Source organism: Trachypithecus francoisi, unplaced genomic scaffold, assembly GCF_009764315.1.
Source record: "Trachypithecus francoisi isolate TF-2019V2 unplaced genomic scaffold, Tfra_2.0 Lachesis_group5, whole genome shotgun sequence".
Taxonomy (NCBI): domain Eukaryota; kingdom Metazoa; phylum Chordata; class Mammalia; order Primates; family Cercopithecidae; genus Trachypithecus; species Trachypithecus francoisi.
In genome coordinates, this window is record NW_022681470.1 from 38,306,979 (window position 1) to 38,327,261 (window position 20,283).

General features: G+C 41.7%; 1 protein-coding gene across 1 annotated transcript in view; it reads left to right on the forward strand.

Annotated features, from left to right (window-relative positions):
• The window catches only part of LOC117074843 (voltage-dependent R-type calcium channel subunit alpha-1E-like), a 174,873-nt gene that overhangs the window by 82,133 nt on the left and 72,457 nt on the right, over positions 1 to 20,283 (forward strand). Inside the window, exons 4-6 of the mRNA XM_033196737.1 lie at positions 17,075 to 17,178; positions 18,540 to 18,692; positions 20,063 to 20,244. Of these exons, the coding sequence (XP_033052628.1) occupies positions 17,075 to 17,178; positions 18,540 to 18,692; positions 20,063 to 20,244 (439 nt within the window). The remainder of the gene's footprint in view (positions 1 to 17,074; positions 17,179 to 18,539; positions 18,693 to 20,062; positions 20,245 to 20,283) is intronic.

Sequence of the window (20,283 nt, forward strand, 5' to 3'; positions counted from 1 at the left end):
ATTCACAATAACCAGAAGGTGGAAGCAATCCAAGTGTTCATGGATGGAGGAATGGATAAACAAAATGTGATCTGTACATACAATGGAACAGTATTCAGTCTTAAAAATGAAGGTGGGCCTGACACATGCTACAGCATGGATGAACCTTGGAAACATGATGCCAAGTGAAATAAGCCAGGCACAAAAGGACAAATATTATGTGATTCCACTCATATCAGGTACTTAGAGTGGTCAGATTCATAGGCAGAAAGCAGAAGATGTTTGCCAGGGGCTGCCAGGAGGGGAGAGTTATTGTTTAATGGTATAGAATTTCAGTTGGGGCAGATGAAAAAGCTCTGGAGATGGGTGGTAGTGATGGTTGTACAACAATATGAACTTAATGGCACAGAACTCTAAAAATGGTTTAAAATGGCAAGTTTCATGTTATGTATAGTTTACCACAATTAAAAATCTTAATACTGACTTTTTTTGAAGTTGGGTTTGTTGGGGTATAATTTGCATTTAGCAAAATCCATTCTTTTTAGACATACAACTCTGTGTTTTGACAAATGTATATAGTTGGCTAACTACTACCGTAGATGTAGAATATTTCTGTCACCCTCCAAATTCCTTCCAGCCTCTTTCTAGTTAATCTTTTCTCTTCATCCCCAGCCTCTAGTAACTGCTGATTGTTTTTCGTTCTTGTAGTTTTGCCTTTTCTAGAATGTCATAAATGGGATGAGGAGTCTACAGCCTTTTTGACTTGTTGTACTTTGCATAATGCTTTTGAGATTCATCCATGTTGCTGCATATATCCATAGTTCATTTCTCTTTATTTCTGCCTAGTATTCAGTTGTATGGATGATCACAATTTGTTTATTTAACAATCAAGGGACATTTCAGTTGTTTTCAGTTTGGGGCAATTATGAATGTAGCTGTGATAAATAACTATTCATTGCTGGATCAAATGGTAAGTATATGTATAACTCTATAAGGAGCTGCCAAACTGTTTTCCAAAATGGGTATATTATTTTGCATTCCCGTCAGCGGTATATGAGAGTTACAGTTGCTCCACGTTCTAAGCAGCGTATTATCAGGCTTTTTATTGTTTTGGTTTGCTTTGTTTTTAGCCTTCTAATAAGTGTGTAGTAATAACTATTGTGGTTTTAATTTGCATTTCTCTGATAATTAATAATGTCCCATCTTTTCATGTGCTTATTTACCCTCCTCATCTCTCATTGCTGAAGGGACTGTTCAGTTCTTTTGGCCATTTTTTAGTTAGGTTGTTTGTTTTATTATTTAGTTGTAGATGATTTTAAACTTTTTTACTATTATAGGTAATGCTTCAATGAACAACATTGTATGTGAAAATATTGCCCTCACTTTGGGTGTGTACTTACAATAATTTCCTAAAGCTACTAGGTCAAAGAGAGTGAACATCTTCACCGTCCTTATATGCCCGTAGTTCAACAGCTCTTCAAAGCCATTGCACCAATTCACTGTCCTAGTGGTGGTAGTTTAATAGGTATGACAGGCCATTGTGTTGTCTTAATTAGAATTTGTTTGATTATAATGCAATGGAACTTTTTTTCATACAATTATTAAACAGTCTGTGTTTCTTCTTTTGTGAGTCATCTATCCCTTGCCTTTTTTGATGCTGGATTGACATAGAAATTTGCCATGGCTCTATCTCTACAGGGTTAGTTCTAGAGTATGTGGTGCTGCATGCCAGGATCAGCATTTTACAGTATTTTCATAAAATCTTAACTTGGTCTTAGCCTCGTTTCTTTCATTTTCAGAGGTCATGAGTTAATTTGCATAGCTGGCAAGGTAAAAATAACTTCAGAGTTGAAGAGAAAGATTTTTGCCCTCAAGTTAAACTTGGACACTGGGTGTCAGCACTTCTGTGAGAGGCAGACATCTCTGTTGTTCCTAATAAATAGAAAAAGGTGTTCTTGTAAATTCCTCTCTGAGAAAATGGCCATGCCACTTAGTTTCCCTGTTGTGAGAGTAACCTCTTGATTCCTCTAACAACTCAGCATTTTATGTGTTCACGATGAAAGTACAATTAAGAGCACTTACTTCATGCTTGAATATCTCTATCAAATATATTTGGGCAACAAACAGTTCCTGTATATAGGCACAATTCTTTTTAATTATTAAAATTGCTTATATTTTATTGTACTCCAAATAGATGGTATGGGATGTGATATGACTCAGAAGTACTAGAATGAATTTTGACTTAATAACTCTAAAATAAAAAGCATTTTGTTTTCTCTGACAAATAGCTCTCGTTCATTTTGAGGCTCAACAGACAGTTGATATTTTATAAAACTTTATGGTTGCCTCTTCATCAAGCACTGTAATTGTAGGTTTGTCTTCTATGCAAGTATGGGGAATTGTCTGGGTATTTTCTTTTAAATACTTGTCATCCTAGGAGGTGGGTGGCATATGCCTGTCATGCAAATCAATTTTTCAGGCATCATAGGCAGAACTAGGAAAGCAGAACAATGGAAAAATATATATTTTTGTCTAAAATTTACAGATCTGTGATTTGTCTGAAAGAGTTATTTGGAGGTTTTTATAAATTCAAACAGATTCCTTAAACCAGATATTTCCCAGACTGTCCAAAAAAGGGCCCCTGTACCCCAATACCACACAACACTATGAAAAAGTAGAGTTTTATTGCCTGGGTTTCTCTTTTCCTCATACTTTGAAAGATCTCTTTGGACAGCTTTCCATTCAGTGTTAGCCCACACTTGTCAGTGTTTGATGTCATGAGAAGAGGACTCTGGCTTGCTCAAGGATCATGAATGAGTACATTTTTCAGTCTTCCAGAAGGGGAAAAGGAAGCATCATTTCAATATCTTAGGGATGAAGACACTTGCTAAGATGACATCAAGAAAAAAGCTTACACACTCTCTAATTGGTATACTGGCTCCATGCCAGGTACATGGTTTTGGATTTTTCCTTGTTTTTCATGTATAAGGATACCTCAGAGAATGGTTGTTTGACTCCAGACCACTGCAATGAAACAAGTATCTCAAGAAAGTCACATGAATTCTTTGGTTTTCCAGTGCATATAAGAGTTATGTTTGCACTATAGTGTAACTTATACATATAGTGTAGTCTGTTAAGTGTGCAGTTGCGTTATGTGAAAAACAATGTACATATCTTAAAAATACTTTATTGCTAAGAAATGTTCATGATCATCTAAGCCTTCAGCGAGTTGTAATCTTTTTGTTCCTGGTAGATCTTACCTGGATGTTAATAGCTACTGACAGAGCAGGTTGCTGGTTGCTAAAGGATGGAGTGGCTGTGGAAATTTCTTAAAATAAGACAAGAACAAACTTTGCTATATCCGTTGACTCTTCCTGTCATGAAATATTTTTCTGTTGCTTGTGATACTGGTTTATAGCATTTGTCTCACAGTAGAATTTCTTTCAAAATTGGAGTCAGTCCTCTCAAACTCTGCTGCTGCTTTATCAACTAATTTCATGTAATATTATAAATCCTTTGTTGTCATTTTAACAATGTTCACAGCATCTTCATCAGGAGTAGATTTTGTCTCAAGAAACTACTTTCTTTGCTTATTCATAAGAAGCAATTCCTACTGTGAAAGTTTTATGAGATTGCAGCAATTCAGTCACATCTTCAGGCTCCACTTCTGATTCTAGTTCTCTTGCTATTCCTGCCACATCTTTAGTTACTTCCTCCACTGAAGTCTTCAACTCCCCAAAGTCATACATAAGAGTTGGAATCAACTTCTTCCAAATTCTTGTTTATGTTGGTCTTTTGACCTCTTCCTATGAATCATGAATGTTCTTAATGGCGTGCAGAATGGTGAGTCCTTTCCAGAAGGTTTCCAGTTGACTGTGACCAGATTCATCAGAGGAATCACGATCTATGGCAGCTGTAGTCCTCTGAGATGTTATTTCTTAAATAGTATGACTTGAAAGTCGAAATTACTTCTTGATCCATGGACTGCAGAGTGGATATTGTGTTAGCAGGTATGAAAACCACATTAATCTTTGTTTCCATCAGCACTCTTGGTACACTGTCAATGAGCTGTAATATTTTGAAAGGAATCTTTTTTTTTAAAATATTTTTCTGAGCAGGTCTCAACAGTGGGCTTAAAATATTCGGGAAACCATGCTGTAAAGAGATGTGCTGTCACCTAGGCTTTGCTGTTCCATTTATAGAGCACAGGCAGAGTAGATTTAGCATAATTTTTAAGGGCCCTAGGATTTTTGGAGTGGTCAGTGAGCATTGGCATCACCTTAAGTCACTGGGTGCGTTTACCCATAAGAAGAAAGTCAGCCTGTCCTTTGAGGCTCTTATAAGTCTGGCCATGCCAGTTATACCATCTTTCACTTTGGTTTCTTATCTAGATGGTATTAGCTAAATAGAATAGGCAAGTGGGTTATTGTGAGTGACAGAAACCTAACTTGGACTAGTTTGAGCAAGGAGGGGCTTTTCAGGGAAATGACGTTTCACAGAACTGTCATACTGCAGGCAGAATTAGAAAATAGGCCTTGGGAACTGCAGGAATAGGGCTCCAGGTCCACCAGAATTCCTTCCTCTTTTCATTCCCTCTTGGCCCTATAAGATTGGCTTTATTCTTCTTTCTCACTGTAGCCAGTTTTCTTCTGGAAGAGAAAACATGGATAGCAACAGCTCTTGAGCCTTTTAGCTTATGGCTTCAGCTGCTTCAGAAGAGATCAACCAAACTGTTGGTCCTAACTTCAAACATCCAGGGAAGGAACATCCTGCCCCTGATCCTGTTAACTGTGGCCATCAGTGTCATGTAAGAGCACTGTAATTTTTGGGAAGACCTTAGGGATGAAGTATTGTTGTCAGAGGAAGAGGAGGGACTGGTAGTAAAAACAATAGGTGTATATTCTTTGTGGGCAGTGTTGGATTACATAGCTAATCATGGAACTTGGATACTGGAGTTCATTAGTGCATCTTGTAACAAGGTCACTTTTGGGGGTGTGGCTCCCACATGGATAATTAGCTGGATCCTGGTCTTCAGCTGTGTTCTGCTCTATCCCTGACTAGCCATCTCACAACTGCTTGTTCCTGGTCCTGGGGGGTACCTGCGGAGAGAAAGTGTGTGTGTGGTAGAGCAACAGAAATCCCTCACCACTACTAGAAAAACAACTCAAAGAACATGTATTTATGTAAATGATTTCTTATAATGTGGGATTTCCCTCTTCAGCAGTTTTCCTTTGTCAACTCTCTGAAGCACAGTTTTGGTAACATTCATATGATGCTGCAATCATAGGACACCATAAAGCTCTGCAGAGAGGCAACTCTGGTTGTCCTAGAGAATGTATTTGTCAAATATATGTGCCTTTGGGATATATTACTAGCTGTTAGCCATTATCTTTCGTAGCTTTTGAAAGCACTCCAAATTTGGAATCTAAATTTCTAGGTTTGAGTCTCAGCTTGATCATGTATTATCTCAGTGACCTGGGGCTAGCTAGTTTCTCTCCCTGAACCTTAATTCTCAAACTTATAAAATTGGGATAGTAGTACCTGTATGGAATAGGGCTATGTAAACTGTGAAACAACAATAAGAAATTTTTCTTTTTCTTTTTGTCATCATCACCTGGGCCTGAATGACAGAGTTTTTCTTCATCTCTTGGCATTTCTCCTAGCTATGTCTGAGTGCATAATCAGGGACTTTCTCAGAAAAGAGAAGGAAACCCAGGACCATTGGTAGGAACTTGACCTTTGTTTCTATTATACTGAGGTTAAGCAAACAAAACTCTTTATTTCTGTATTCTTCATCTGGCATCCTTTGGGGGAACCTCTTCTTGAGGGTAAGGTGAGATGAAGGCTCCCTTTGGAGACATGTTGGGGCCAAGCTTCATGCTCTGAGGAGGTGTTTCAAGAAGAAAGCAGAAAGAGGAGCTGTGTGTGTTTTCTCCCAGTGTGAATAGGGACTAATGTGAAACATATGCTGTTGCCTTTAATCAGGCCATTAAGCATTTCTCAGTTTTGAAGGAACTTCTATCTGAGAGGTTCCCCTATAGCAGTGGTTCTCAACTAGGGGTGATTTTTGCTTCCCAGAGGACTTTTGACAATATCTGGAGACATTGTTGGTTGTCATTGCTGGTTGTCACCTCTGAGGTGGGAGGGGGTTGGCAGGAGGGGTTGCCACTGGTATCTAGTGGTTAGAGGCCAGGGATGCTGCTAAATATTCTACTACCGTGCATAAGGCTGCTCCCTACCACCAACTGTCTGTCCCCAAACATCAGTACAACCTCTTCTTCTTAGTGTGGTGGTTTTGATTGTTGAGCTTTCTTTTGGTGGGGAAGGAAAGAGAGGAATTTTAGGCCATGATTTTTATTCTCATCAAAAGGCATATATTGAGACCACTTCATACCTACTAGGATTTTTCTGAAATTTAATTAGGAATGCCATTTTAAATTCCAGAAGGGGTTGCCTTACTTTTGTTAAATACAGTACTCTTTATTCCCTCCTAGCAATGGCACAGATCTCTCTTGGAGAGGGCAAGGTAACTCTACTCCCCTTCTCATCCTCTTAAGAAATATCAGGGCTTCTTAGCTGTTATATATTGCCTGTGGTCTTAGAAGAAAGTCCGTGCTCCAGTTTGGCCATAAATTAACTCAGAGCCATATGTACGGAGCAATATACACCACCAAGCCGTAAAACAAACAAACAAATGGACAACAACAAAAGAAACTCCAAACCAACCAACCAGTCAAAAACAAATCAGAAACAGGTCACTGCCCCATGCCAGTTTTGAAGCATGTGTGAAAGGGCCAGTGGGGCAGGGGGAGAGAGAGAGAGAGAAAGCTTTAAGACTGTCCATTCTGGAGGGCAGCAAGATGTTGTTGCTTCAGGTAGCATAAGAAGGAACAGATTCTCTTCTAGAATGCTGTATTTGTGGTTCTTGGAAAAGCACAGCAAAAGCTTTCAAGGCAAACTGTTTCATCATTCTGGGATAACATCAAGAAGCTGCGTGGTGCTATTAAAGCAGCCATTCATATTGGTCTGCCTTGTCTTCTGCAGAGGTCGGTTTTTCAAACTGTGGATCAGCTCCATTGGAGGGTCATGAAATTAATTTAGTTGATTAAAACCAGCATTAACCTTAACTAAGGAAGAATTGAAGAGAAAATATGAGTACATCACACAAATAGAGTATTGCTTTATGAAACATTATGTAATTTTATGTATGTATATATATACATCCTGGCTTATGATGTAAAATATATTGCTTAATGTTGGCTATGATCAAAAAAGCTTGAAAATCACCACTTTATATGCTTTTATCTTTGTTCTAGAACATAGGTCAATTGAAGCCCAAAGTGTATTTTCTGTTCTAACTCAGGGGCCTGAGTTTCATTACATGTTTACCTGCTCATTCCTAAACCAGTCACTACCCAGGACGGTGGATGATTTGCTTACACGAATCTAGATTCACCCGCAGGGGAGTCTGGAGAGCTGCCTGGCCTCCCCAGCGTGCATGTTGTTGGGGAAGGCTGCTGCAGAGAAGGCAGCCAGCAGCAGCTGCCCCAGGAATGGCCTATGGGGCTAGAGAAAGTGGCATTAGTTCAGGTACAAAGACCAAGGTAAACACCCAGTTGTAGCAACTGGGGCTGGGGCTTGGGGAGAAGGTAAAAGACCAATGATTAATCAGGAAAATTATTTTGAGCTCAGAGTAACAGTGTGGTTAACCTGGTGTTCCATCACCAAATTTAAGCCTGGAGTTATTTGAACACTGCCGGGCTTGGTCCAAAACCTTAACACAGCCTAAAAAGTTTTCCTTCTGTGACATTTCCCAGTATCTCCAGACTCTGTTTTTCGTTCATTCATTCATTCATTCATTCATTCATTTTTGAGACAGTCTCACTCGGCTGCCCAGGCTGGGGTGCAGTGGCGTGATTCTCCCACCTCAGCCTCCCAAGTAGCAGGGGCTACAGACACATACCACCATGCCCAGCTTATTTTTATTTATTTTTGTATAGAGAGTTGTAGAGATAGGTTCTCGCCATGTTGTCCAGGCTGGCCTTGAACTCCTGGGCCCAAGCAATTCCTCCAACTTGGCCTCCATAAGTGCTGGGATTACAGGCGTGAGCCACTGTGCCTGGCCCGCTTTGGACTCCTTACTGTCTACTCTCCCCTGATTCATTAGGTTTCAGTCACACCAACCTTATTTCAGTTTTTCAGATATGCTTGTTTCCTTTGTGCCTCAAGACCTTCTGTGCAGGCCTTTTTCTGCATCTGGGGTGCTCTTCCCACATTGTTTCCTCCGACCTACTCCAGCTTCACCTTTGAGCTCACCTGCCACTTCCACAGTGAAGCTTCCTTCCCTGACCTTCCACTTACCATAATTGAGACCTATTTAATGTATGTCTCTTTCATTAAGTATTGTGAGGACAGCCATGATCACCATCTTGTTCTCTACTGTAATGCCAGGGCCTGTTGGTGGCACATGGTCAGTAAGTATCTCGATTGCTAAGCCTGATAGCATCAAGGGGTCCCAGCAGAGTAGGTGGGGAGGAAGAGGCAGCTTGCAGACATCCAGGCTGGGCTTGACATCTTTTACACCTTTCCCACCCTCATCCTCTTCCCTCAGATATATTTTGGTCAAGTTGATCTTCTTTGGCTTATCTCTATGTGAACAGTTTAATACACAGGGACTTTTTAAAAAATAAAATGAAGTAAAGTCTCCAGATATTGATTCCCAAATGAAATCACACTTCTAGTAATTTATTTAAAAGAAATGGAGAGCAAAACATCATGTGTAATTCAGTAGATTTTTGATAGATCATAATTACTTACACATGTGGCTACACCCACTTCAATTTGGATATCCAAATTATTAGGTGTCATGGGCCCAGTCACAGCTCCGTGGATGCATCTGTGGATGAGTCCAGCTAATCTGCTGCAATTGGAAATGTATCAACACCCACTTCTCCTTGAGTGAAGGGCATTTCTAGAGCATTATTGTTGTATATTGTTCCAGAAGGAGCCATAGTGTGTGGAAATGTGAAAGATGGTTTCTGCCATCAAGGAGCAGGTTTTGAACTGAGTTGCGAGGATCTGACTCATTAATGGTCAGACCCATGTTCTAAGATATAAGAACTGTATGTAATTGGGAGTTAAACATAGAGCAGCTCTCCGGATGTTGAGAGGGAGATTGGTGTGAGCTACAGAAGCATAGCACCATCAGGGTAGGTGTTGGCTCACAGAGTTAGAGCCAGGAAGGGTCCGGGAGGTCCCTTTATCTGATCATTTCATTTTATAGATAAGAAAACTGATATATTATTTCTCTTTTTCCTCTGCAACACCTGATTATTTTCTGTGGGCCAAACTGTAGTAGACATTTTTTTTTTTTTTTAAAGTTTTTCTTCATTCAGCTTCCTCAGTGGCCCCTGCTTTCCCTTTTGGGAGAATCTTATTGTGTGTGTTCCTGGGGGGAGTCTTGCTCACCTTGGAAGTGGTAGGGGATTTGGGTGCAGGGGGACTTAAGCTTGACCACCTGCTTCTTCTGACTTTACTCTTAAGCTGATGATGCTGCAACACCAAGACAGTTGATGTTTATATTCATACCAATAGCCACAGTGGCCTAAGAATCAGATTTCCCAGAATCTCTGACCTTTGCCAAGTGTATTAGTTTCCTATAGCTGCTGTAACAAATGACCACAAATTTGGTGGCTTAAAGCAACACATGTGTATTTTCTTACAGTTCTGGAAGACAGAAGTCTAAAATCACTTTCACTAGGCTAAAATCCAGGGTCGTGCTTCCCATCTCTCCTCCGGAGGCTTTAGGAGAGAGAGTTCATTTCTTTGCCTCTCCCAGCTTCTAGAGCTTCATTCTTGTGTTCTTTGGCCCTTCCTCCACTTCAGAGACAGATGGAGAATAACTCACTTCTGTCCTTACATTGCCTTCTCTCTCTGTAGTCAGTTTTCTGCCTTTTTCTTATAAGGGCACCTGTGATTGTGCCTTGGGTCCACCTGGATAATCCAGGCTATTCTTTCCACCACCAGATCCTTAATCCCATCTGCAAAGTCTCTTATTCCATAACAGGCAACAATCACAGATTTCTCAGTTAGGACCTGGATATCCCTGCCCCAACAAGGTTTCTGCTTTCCTTTTTTCCCAGCCTGGTCTTCCAATATCCCCTCAATTCTGTGAATTCCTGGTATCTTCTCAGTATACGTTTTTGGAGGAATGGAGCTGATGGGTCTGCAGTTTAAGACAGTTAAAATCTGTTTCTGTTGTTTATGACCAAGAAACTCCATGGTAAATCAGTGCTATGTCCAGAACTTTACAAGCATTATTTTTTTTAATCCTTGTTTTAACTTTCTTAGGAAGGCACGATCCCTCACGATCCCTTTTTTCCAGGTAGGAAAACTGTAGCTCAATGTGGCATTTGCAAAAGGCCTGACAGCTAGTATAGGTGATGGAATTGGGATTTGAAACTAGCCAGTGTGACCGGAGAGCGTGTGCCTTACCCCTCTCTCAGAATCCTAGTTCAACTAGCTTTTGGTTGTAGACCTTTTCCAAGGAGGAAGTAGAATGTCATCTGGGCCATGAGGTCTGAATCAAATTGTTTAGGCAGGGGAGAGAAGGCAAAGGAGAAGCATTCCAGGTAGGAGGGAGGCTGGAGAGTGAGAAGTGAATCCAAGAGATTTAAAGGAAGGGACATGACAGGTAAAGTGGAATGATGGGTAAAGGAATCAACCACTTATGGAATGTTTTTGAATAGACACAGCAACTCATTTATGTCAACTACCCATGGGAATGATATTCTGACTCAACTTTGTGTTGGGAATTCAGCTTGTATTAAGTCCCTTGCTGCCTCCTCATGGCCTCCTCATCACATGGGCTGGTTAAACATCTCACATCCTTTGCTAGTGTTAGCCTTTTCTCACAGGTGCTGATGAAGAGCCTGTCTTTCAAAAACTTAAAGTTCTCCGTTGATATTGATGTGGGTAATTTCTGGAGCTTGGGAGACATGCTGGACCTAATGGTGAAAGACCTCTGGCTTGTGTCTCCTTTCAGAAGAGAACTTGGAAATTTTGTCTAGGGCTGGGGCAATGACTAAGAAGGGAGCTCTTTATCTGGTCTTTGCTGATCACTACTTAACTGTAACTGTCAGATTTAGCAAATAAAAATATAAGACATCCAGTTAAATTTGAATTTTAGATTTCAGATAAATAACGAATATTCCATGCATTATATAAATATTGCACTAAAAAATATTTATCTGAAATTCGAACTTAACTGGGTGTCCTGCATTTTAGCTGGCAACCCTGAACCTATGACCACTGTTTCAGGGTATTTTCGGGCATGGATTTGCACAGTGGGATATGCCTGTGAAAAGAGATTATAGACCCGGATTGACAAGGAGGCTAGGAAAGAACCCCAAGGTCAAAGGGAATGCAAGGTTGGAGAATTCTTTGGGTGACTAATTTGGGGAGAGATGATGTGGTTCTTATTGCCCAGAGCATTACCTCTGTCTTCTGTTCTGCTGTGCCACTGCAGTATGGCCACAACGGGAAAGACTTGTGCTGCGTCATCAGGATTGTATCAATCTCCATTCTCTTCCTACTTGCTGACACCTAAAAGTAAAAACATTCAAGGTAGGGCTGAGCCATGATCTCTAACAGGAAATAGTTATTGAACTTGACTGTATGCCGAACATGATACCTGTGCTGGTGGTGGTCAGAGGGCTGAGTGCAGTCTCCAACTGTCCTCTGCTGTGGGAGCAAAGTGGGCATTAAGCATCCCTCTGTGTACAAAGCTTTCCACCAGGCTGTGTGCCTATAGTGACAAAAGAAAGGGAAAATATGCTTCTGCCCTTGAGGAGCACAGACATATGCCTCTTGGGACAGCGGAGAGCTTAGGCTTTTATTAACTCAAAATTGGGGTTGTTCTCAGTGGCCCCACTCTGATTTTGTGGTGTGTGTGTGTGTGTGTGTGTCCATGTGTGTGTACAGAAATATTGCAGCAATCATCACCTGCCATTAAGCTGCTTTTGTACGTAATAATTAGGAGAGGTGCATGGAGCCTGGTCCTGAGAGAGAGACATGGCAAGTGATCTGTGGCACTTGGTGATTTGTGGCCTTAGAATGAAGGGAAGAATGCTCACTTGCCCGTTTGGAGACCAAAACTGTGACCTTGGTATTTTTAGCAACACACTGGACTAAGGAACAGTGAATCTGCCCAGCGCCGGGCAAACATTGCACAGCGTAATGGCAGAGTGGGGAAAGGACTGGTTTTGACATCAGAAGAGAACTGACTTTAATTCCTGGTCTTGCCATTTATTAGCAATTTAATTTTTTCTAAGCTTTGGCTTGCTCTTTTGTGAGATGGAGACAATAGCAATATGAGGAAAATTTTGAAGATTTAATGACATACCATTTGAAAATGCTAACAGATAGCAAGCACCCTGCATTTGTCACTGTGGTGTTTCCCATTCTCATAGCACTTTGTAAATGACTCTGTTATAATGCTTCATGGTGTGTTATAATTATTTCTTTTATGTGTCTGTCTACTTCCACTAGACTGAGAGTCAAGGGCTGTTTTCTACTCTTTACTTTTCCAGTAGACTCCTGATTAAGCCCTGGTACTTACAAAGCCCATAGTTTTGCTTAGCTGTATGTACCTCAAAACTTAAGCTTTGCTGGGAGACAAGTCTTTAACCTCTGAGTTTCCATTCTTTCCTCTTTCTCTCTAGCTCTCAGACTGAGAACTGGGAAGATCCCACAGAACAGGATCTGTCCAGTCCTCAGTAAGAGTCTTTCAAGAATATTGCCATCTCAACACCAGTCAGAATGGTGATAATTAAAAAGTCAAGAAACAACAGATGCAGAGAAATAGGAATGCTTTTACACTGTTGGTGGGAATGTAAATTAGTTCAACCATTGTGGAAGACAATGTGGTAATTCCTCAAAGATCTAGAACCAGAAATACCATTTGACCCAGCAATCCCATTATTGGGTATATACCCAAAGGAATATATATCATTCTATTATCAAGATACATGCACACATATGTTCATTGCAGCACTATTCGCAAAAACAAAGATGTGGAATCAACCCAAATGCCCATCAATGATAGACTGGATAAAGAAGATGTACATATACACCATGGAATACTATGCAACCAAAAAAAGGAATGAGATCATGTCCTTTGCAGGGACATGGATGGAACTGGAAGCCATTATCCTCAGCAAACTAACACAAGAACAGAAAACCAAACACTGCACTTTCCCACTCATAAGTGGGAGCTGAATGATGAGAACATGTGGACACAGGGAGGGGAACAACACACACTGGGGCCTCTCAGGGGTATGAGGTGGGGAGAGGGGGAGGGAGAGCATCAGGAGAAATAACTAATGCATGCTGGGCTTAATACCTAGGTCATGGGTTGACAGGTGCAGCAAACCACCATGGCACACATTTACCTATGTAACAAACCTGCACATGCTGCACATGTACCTTGGAACTTAAAATTTTTAAAAAAGAATATTAAAAGATCCTCATTAGACTCTTAAATGCTTGAGGATAGATTCCCAGTATTCTCCTATGTACTCAAACACATGTATGTTTGAATACTATCCCAGCTTGCTACCCTATTCTTCTCACAGTAAGTTCTAGGATTTCCTTGATGTTCTCTCCTTTTGACCTCTGTTTCAACAAATATATTAATTTCATCAGTGCAATTCAAATTCAATTCATCGAGCCTTTACTGAGTGCCTCTTACTTGCCAGTCACTGGGCTAGGTTTTGGGGGTAGAGATGAGTAAAATGGTGCCTCCATTAGAGGCGTTTCAGATTTAGTGGGAGAGACAGATGAGAAAACAGAATTTCTCTAGGATGTGGTTAGGGCAGTGATGGAGGTGGATGCGTTACGGGAGCACAGAATATGGCTCTTTTCCTTAATTGTCTTTTTGCTCTGAGAATCCCATTGTTGGCTGGGCGTGGTGGCTCACACCTGTAATTCCAGCACTTTGGGAGGCTGAGGTGGGCAGATCAAGAGATCAGGAGTTCGAGACCAGCCTGGACAGCATGGTGAAACCCTGTCTCTACTAAAAATACAAAAATCAGCCAGGTGTGGTGGCAGGTGCCTGTAATCCCAGCTACTTAGGAGGCTGAGGCAAGAGAATTGCTTGAACTTGGGAAGCGGAGGTTGCAGTGAGCCAAGATTGCACCATTGCACTCCAGCCTGGATGACAGAGCGAGACTCTGTCTCAAAAAAAAAAAAAAAAAAAAAAAGGAAATCCCATTGTCCCTGCTTTCTAACAGGTGAACAGGGGAGCCAGCTGTCAGTTCTGCCTCAAGGAGTACTGGAACAGTGGGAGTTAGGAAGCAGCCAGTGGCCAATGTGCATCAATTAAAGACCTAGTTGGTAGCCCTCCTGCACTGGAGGAGAGGAAAGAAAATTTTGAGGGCCAAGACAGCACGAGACCACAGGCTGCATGGCCCTGGCTGCAGAGTGATTTGGACAGTTTGGGGAGTAGGTAGTTTCAGCCAGGGACCAACTTGGTGACATGTGCATACCTCATGGCTGGCTGTGTGAGACCCCTTCAACAAATGCCTTCTTTTTCCTTCTCTCTTTGCTTTTGTTCTCTTTCCCATTTCTCTGACATTTGCGTCTTCCCCTGGTTCTTATTTATTTCCTTTCTTGTCTATATCCCTACATTTTCTTGTACTACTCACTCTTCCGTCATCTCATTCTTTCCCTCTACCATTTCCCTCCTCTACATTTGAGCCTTCTTTGCCTTTTAATTTTATCTTTCTGCCTGTATCACCATGTTCTGAAACATAACTGTTAAACTCAGGACTGGAGAGGAAATTTTCATTTCCAACAGGGCTGTTTATGATATGAAAAGAGTGTCTCATGTGTATCTGAGTATCCTAGGAAACAGAAGTCTAATTTCTAACTCATATTCTGCATACTGTCTTTGAAAGACATAATCGTGAAAGGAGAGTCTCCCACCTGGGCAGCACAGGAGACTGTGCTGTGCACCTTACCTTTATTATAAGAACCAGGCAAACAATGATCCCTTTTTTGTGTGTGGTTCTCTATCTCCCCACCTATCCTTTCTCTTTATCTCTCTCCTCTTTCTCTTTTTCTATTTCTGTCTTGGTTTTCATTTCTCTTTTCCATGTTTCTCCTTGTTCTTTTTTGTCTTTAGTCCTTCCCTACTTATTAGAAATTATATGACCACCTCCTTAATGTTTTTCCTTGGCCTTGGAAGATAGAGTCAAAAGGAGTGTGGAAGACTCCACTCCCCCAAGTACCCCTGTTTCTGACGATGGCATGGAAGTGTGACTCAGGAGAGATGGGGAAGATTCAGAAACCTTGTCTAGCTCTTGAGATTCTTTATGAGTAGGATTTCTTTCTGCTTCTTATTTTTAGGTAGTATGAACGTAGACTCAGAGAATCTTAAAGCTGACAGGAATCTCTACTGGTTGTTTAACCTTTACCCCATGTAAGATCCTCCTTTACTTCCTAATGATGCTCTACAGACAACTCCTGGATACTTGGAGTCTGGGGAAGTGTGCCAGCACATGAAGCTGTCCGCTTGGCTGTTGGCAGCACTAATTATGTTGGTTACTGCTTGCGATTCTGTTGTCCTGGTCTGTATGATTTGTACCTAATGATTGTACGTCTGCTTCTGAGGGCCATAGGGCATGCACTTTCCATACAGTTCTTTTTCTGAGATTGAAGATATGTCAAATATTGAAGGCACTTCAGGTACCTTCTTTAATACTTGAACTATTTCAGAGAGGTTCCATTAGAAATAAACAAAGCAAGCCATTCTTGCCACCCTTTGACTGTAGAGGAACCCAGTTTTCTGAATGCCTCATTTCCTGATGGTTCTGGGTAGCTGAGATTGTTCTGGAGGGATTATGAGGGAGAAACTTCCTTTCATTCTTCACAGAAAGAAGAATAAAATGAGCAAGTTTTAAATTAAGATTTTATTAATATTAGTAAGCTTTGCATTAACCACAATGTCTGTGTGTACATTACAGTTTATAGAACACTCTTAATATTAAATACCATATCATTTTATTTTTATAACTAGACCACAATACCCCCTCATTTTAGAGATGACAGAAGTGGGGTTCATCGAGGTTGATAGACTTGTGTCGAGTCACCCTATTCTCAACAGATTGAGTCAGACTTGAACTCAGTTCTTCTGCTTTTATTCTTCTGCTGTGTCCTTCATAAATACATATATGTCCTTGTCTCTCCAAAGTCCCTGCAATGTCATGAGATTATAGGAAATAAGTTGTCTCCTTGGTTTACACAATCTAATAGAATTATGGATTTGTGCATGTGTGTGTTTCTGGATATGGCTGTGGAACGTGGAAAAATAGAAACGATGAAATCCAATTAGGATCAAAGAGTGGTTTTTATAAAAATACTGATACTATGTGAAGACCATTGAAATTCTTCTCCAGTGTAATTGATGTGTTTGGTAAAAATTCTAAGTGTCCCAGCTACTCGGGAGGCTGAGGCAGGAGAATGGCATGAACCTGGAAGGCGGAGCTTGCAGCGAGCCGAGATCGCGCCAGTTCACTCCAGCCTGGGCAACAGAGCGAGACTCCATTAAAAAAAAAAAAATTCTAAGTGTCAAGGTAGAGATGAGTGAGTTACTCTTTTACTGCAGTTAATCCAGAGAAATTTCCTGAAGGAGATAGGCAGGGGAACCTAAGACAATTTTGAAATAAAAAAATACAAGGACCTGTTGGGTTGGAGAGAGGGGAAGGAGTTGAAACAGGGCAGAGTGGAGAAAGGGGACAAGGTTTGGGGACAGGAATGGGACAGATGTTGTGGACCTTGTGTTTTGCTTGGGATTTGGAACTAGGGTTCTGGTATGATGACAAGTTTTCCTTCTTTGCAAAGTGAAACCCAGATGGCTAAATTTAATTCCACTTGGAGCCACTGGTGATTCACCCAAGCTCAGGTGCACCCACATACAGCTGGCGTCAGCGCTGTGTGCTTTCCAGGCTGAGCTTGCCTCAGCCCCGCTTCCTGCATGGAACAAGAGGGGAAAGCCAGACTGGTAACCTTGACCCTTCTGTGTCTGTGTCTGCAGCATCCTGGCCACTGCGGGAACCCACTTCAACACTCATGTGGACCTGAGGACCCTCCGGGCTGTGCGTGTCCTGCGGCCCTTGAAGCTCGTGTCAGGGATACCTAGTGAGCATCTGCCATTCTTTCTGCTCTGCTAAGAACTTTCTTGATGTGTCCCCAGCTGGATCCAGGTCTAAGGGAATTTGGGATAAAAAATATTCCTCCTGGGAGGAAGCCTCAGTGGTAATAAATAGTGGAGCTGGAGCAATCTGGCATAACATTTTACTTTAACTTTTCGCAAATATAAAAGATAATAGAAAATCCTTACAGAAAAATGTGGAAAGTAAAGAAAACAACAAAAGAGAAAAGTGTTCTTCATCCTGTCACTCAGAAATCACTTCTGTTAAAATTTCAATATTTTTCATTTTCCCCAGTGCATTTGAATATAATTGAAATCATTATGTATATTGTAGTTTTATATGTTTTATATCCTGAAATAAGTATTTTATTTTCCTAACCTTAAAAATTCTTGGCTGGGTGCAGTGGCTCACGCTTGTAATCCCAGCTCTTGGGAGGCTGAGGTGGGTGGATTGCTTGAGTTCAGGAGGAGTTTGAGACCAGCCTGGGCAATATGGTGAAACCCCATCTCCACAAAAAATAAAATAAATAAATAAATAAAAAATTAGCCGAGCATGGCGGCTCATGCCTGTATCCCCAACACTTTGGGAGACTGAGGTGGGAGGATAGCTTGAGTTCAGGAAGAGTTCAAGACCAGCCTGGGGAACATGGTGAAACCCCATCTCCACAAAAAATACAAAAAAGTAATAAAAATTAGCTGAGCATGGCGGCTCACTCCTATAGTCCTAGCTACTCAGGAAGCTGAGGTGGTAGGATCACTTGGGCCTGGGGGGCCGAGGCTGCAGTGAGCCAAGATCATGCCACTGCGCTCCAGCCTTGGTGACAGACCAACACTCTGTCTCAAAGCAAAAATTTCTTATATGTGTTATGATTTATTTAGCCGTTTTTATGTTTTATGTTGCTGGATGACATAAAAAAATAAAAATAGGCTATTTCCAGTTTTTCTCCAACTATAAATGTGCTGCAACAAACACCTTTTTATTTAAATCTTTATTCAAATCTCTGAGTGTTTTCTTGGCTAGAATCCTAGAAGTACAATGTGTGGGTCAAAGGATATGTCATTTTCTGAATAGTACTTGTACTAATTGTGCTTCCCCAATAGGGACTGAGAGAATTGGGTCTGAGATAGAGTGAATGGGAAGATTAACTTTGTCTCAGCTCTTGAAGGATTTACAGCCTAGCAGAGCTGGGCCTAATTTCCTTTAGGAAAGATTCACATTCTAATAAATTTAATCTATCAGAGGCAGAAGGCAGCATGGATGAAACCAATGAGGGAATGAAACTAATCCTGCCCTGTCAGATGGTGCTGAGGGACGGCTGCATTGGTCATTCTCTGTCCTTCCTTCTAGGCCTGCAGATTGTTTTGAAGTCCATCATGAAGGCCATGGTACCTCTTCTGCAGATTGGCCTTCTACTCTTCTTTGCCATCCTGATGTTTGCTATTATTGGCTTGGAGTTCTACAGTGGGAAGTTACATCGAGCATGCTTCATGAACAATTCAGGTAGGGTCGTTCTCCTCTGTCTTCTCCTTTTCCCTTCTCCCCTCTGTTAACTGGGGTAATTTCAGGGCACTTGGAGGCTCATTGGAAAAGTGTGTCCTATTTTGACCCTGGAATTAGAATCAGAAGCTTCTAGTCAGCAGCCTTTTGAGGCACAGCCAACTGAGACTAGAGATCCTGACTTGACATTAATATTGCAAGGCAAATACTTAGTTGGAAGATTTCAAATAGATGGTCTTGGCTCCCCTATCCCATAGTCAAGGGCCATAAGAATGAACTTCAAAAGCCATCTGTCTGAGCCAGGCATAGTAGCACACACCTGTAGTTCCAGCTACTCCCTGGAGACTTTGGCAAGAGGATTGTTGAAGCCCAGGAGTTTGAGGTCAGCCTGGACAACTAGTGTCTCTCTGTCCCCATCTCTCTGTCTCTCTACAAAAAAATAAAGTGCCACCTCTCTGAATATCTGAATCAATGCCCCTTGACTCTTTATACAGCAGCCTCTGACTGAATAAATAAGTACTTTTTCTATAGTGGCCTCTCTGGACCACAGGCCGGTGAGATCTAGGAGTCCAGAATCAGAGTTGGGTCCCTCCGGATCTGTGGAGACGTTTTCCCTTCATGATCCTTCTCACCGTCTTCTCGCTCTCTGTTTTGACCCACACGTGGTGTGGATGAACTGAGAGTGCTCTGAGCTTGGTTTGCAAGTGTGCTTGGGAGATTGTTAGGGTACACAACCCCGAATTCTCATATCTTTGTATTTCATTTGTTCTTTTCAAGTTGAGTTGAGTATCCTAGGAGGAAAGGAGATGGGAGGCAGGCTGAAGAATCCCAAATAAGTACCATGCTTTTTATGAAAAGAACCTTCAAAGAACACCTTCCACCTTGGATTTCTATTTTTTGTTTTAATCTTTTATTCAAAGCCAGCAATCCATGCTGGACAAACAAGGAGCTAAAACCCCCTAAAATGACCGTAGTTTATAACTGTCCCCAAGAAACCCAGGAAGAACTCAGGGCTCATCCTGGAGTCTGAAGCTAAAAAACTTGACTTTGCCTTTTCCTCAAAGTGTGCCGTGTGATTCAGTCCTTCTAATTCCTGTGGTACTGCAGGTGAGGGTAGAGGATGAAGCTTGCAGAGTAGGGGACCATGCGAAGGAGAGGCTCCATTTTCAAGAGAATGGGAAACATTGGGTTGAACACGTGGTATGTGAGCTGGGGGGTGCAGAGAGGCCAGGGAGGAGAGGGAGCCTGAGACAAAAAAGGGCAGACCTCTTTCCATGGGGACTGGAATTGCTTGCCTGTGGCCTCCTGAGGTCATTTCCAGTTCATGTGAAACACCATGTGATTTATCCCCCACCCTCCAAACATGTCTGCAGGTATTCTAGAAGGATTTGACCCCCCTCACCCATGTGGCGTGCAGGGCTGCCCAGCTGGTTATGAATGCAAGGACTGGATCGGCCCCAATGATGGGATCACCCAGTTTGATAACATCCTTTTTGCTGTGCTGACTGTCTTCCAGTGCATCACCATGGAAGGGTGGACCACCGTGCTGTACAACGTGAGTAGAGCTGGTGGGGACCGGGAAGGAGGAGGGAAG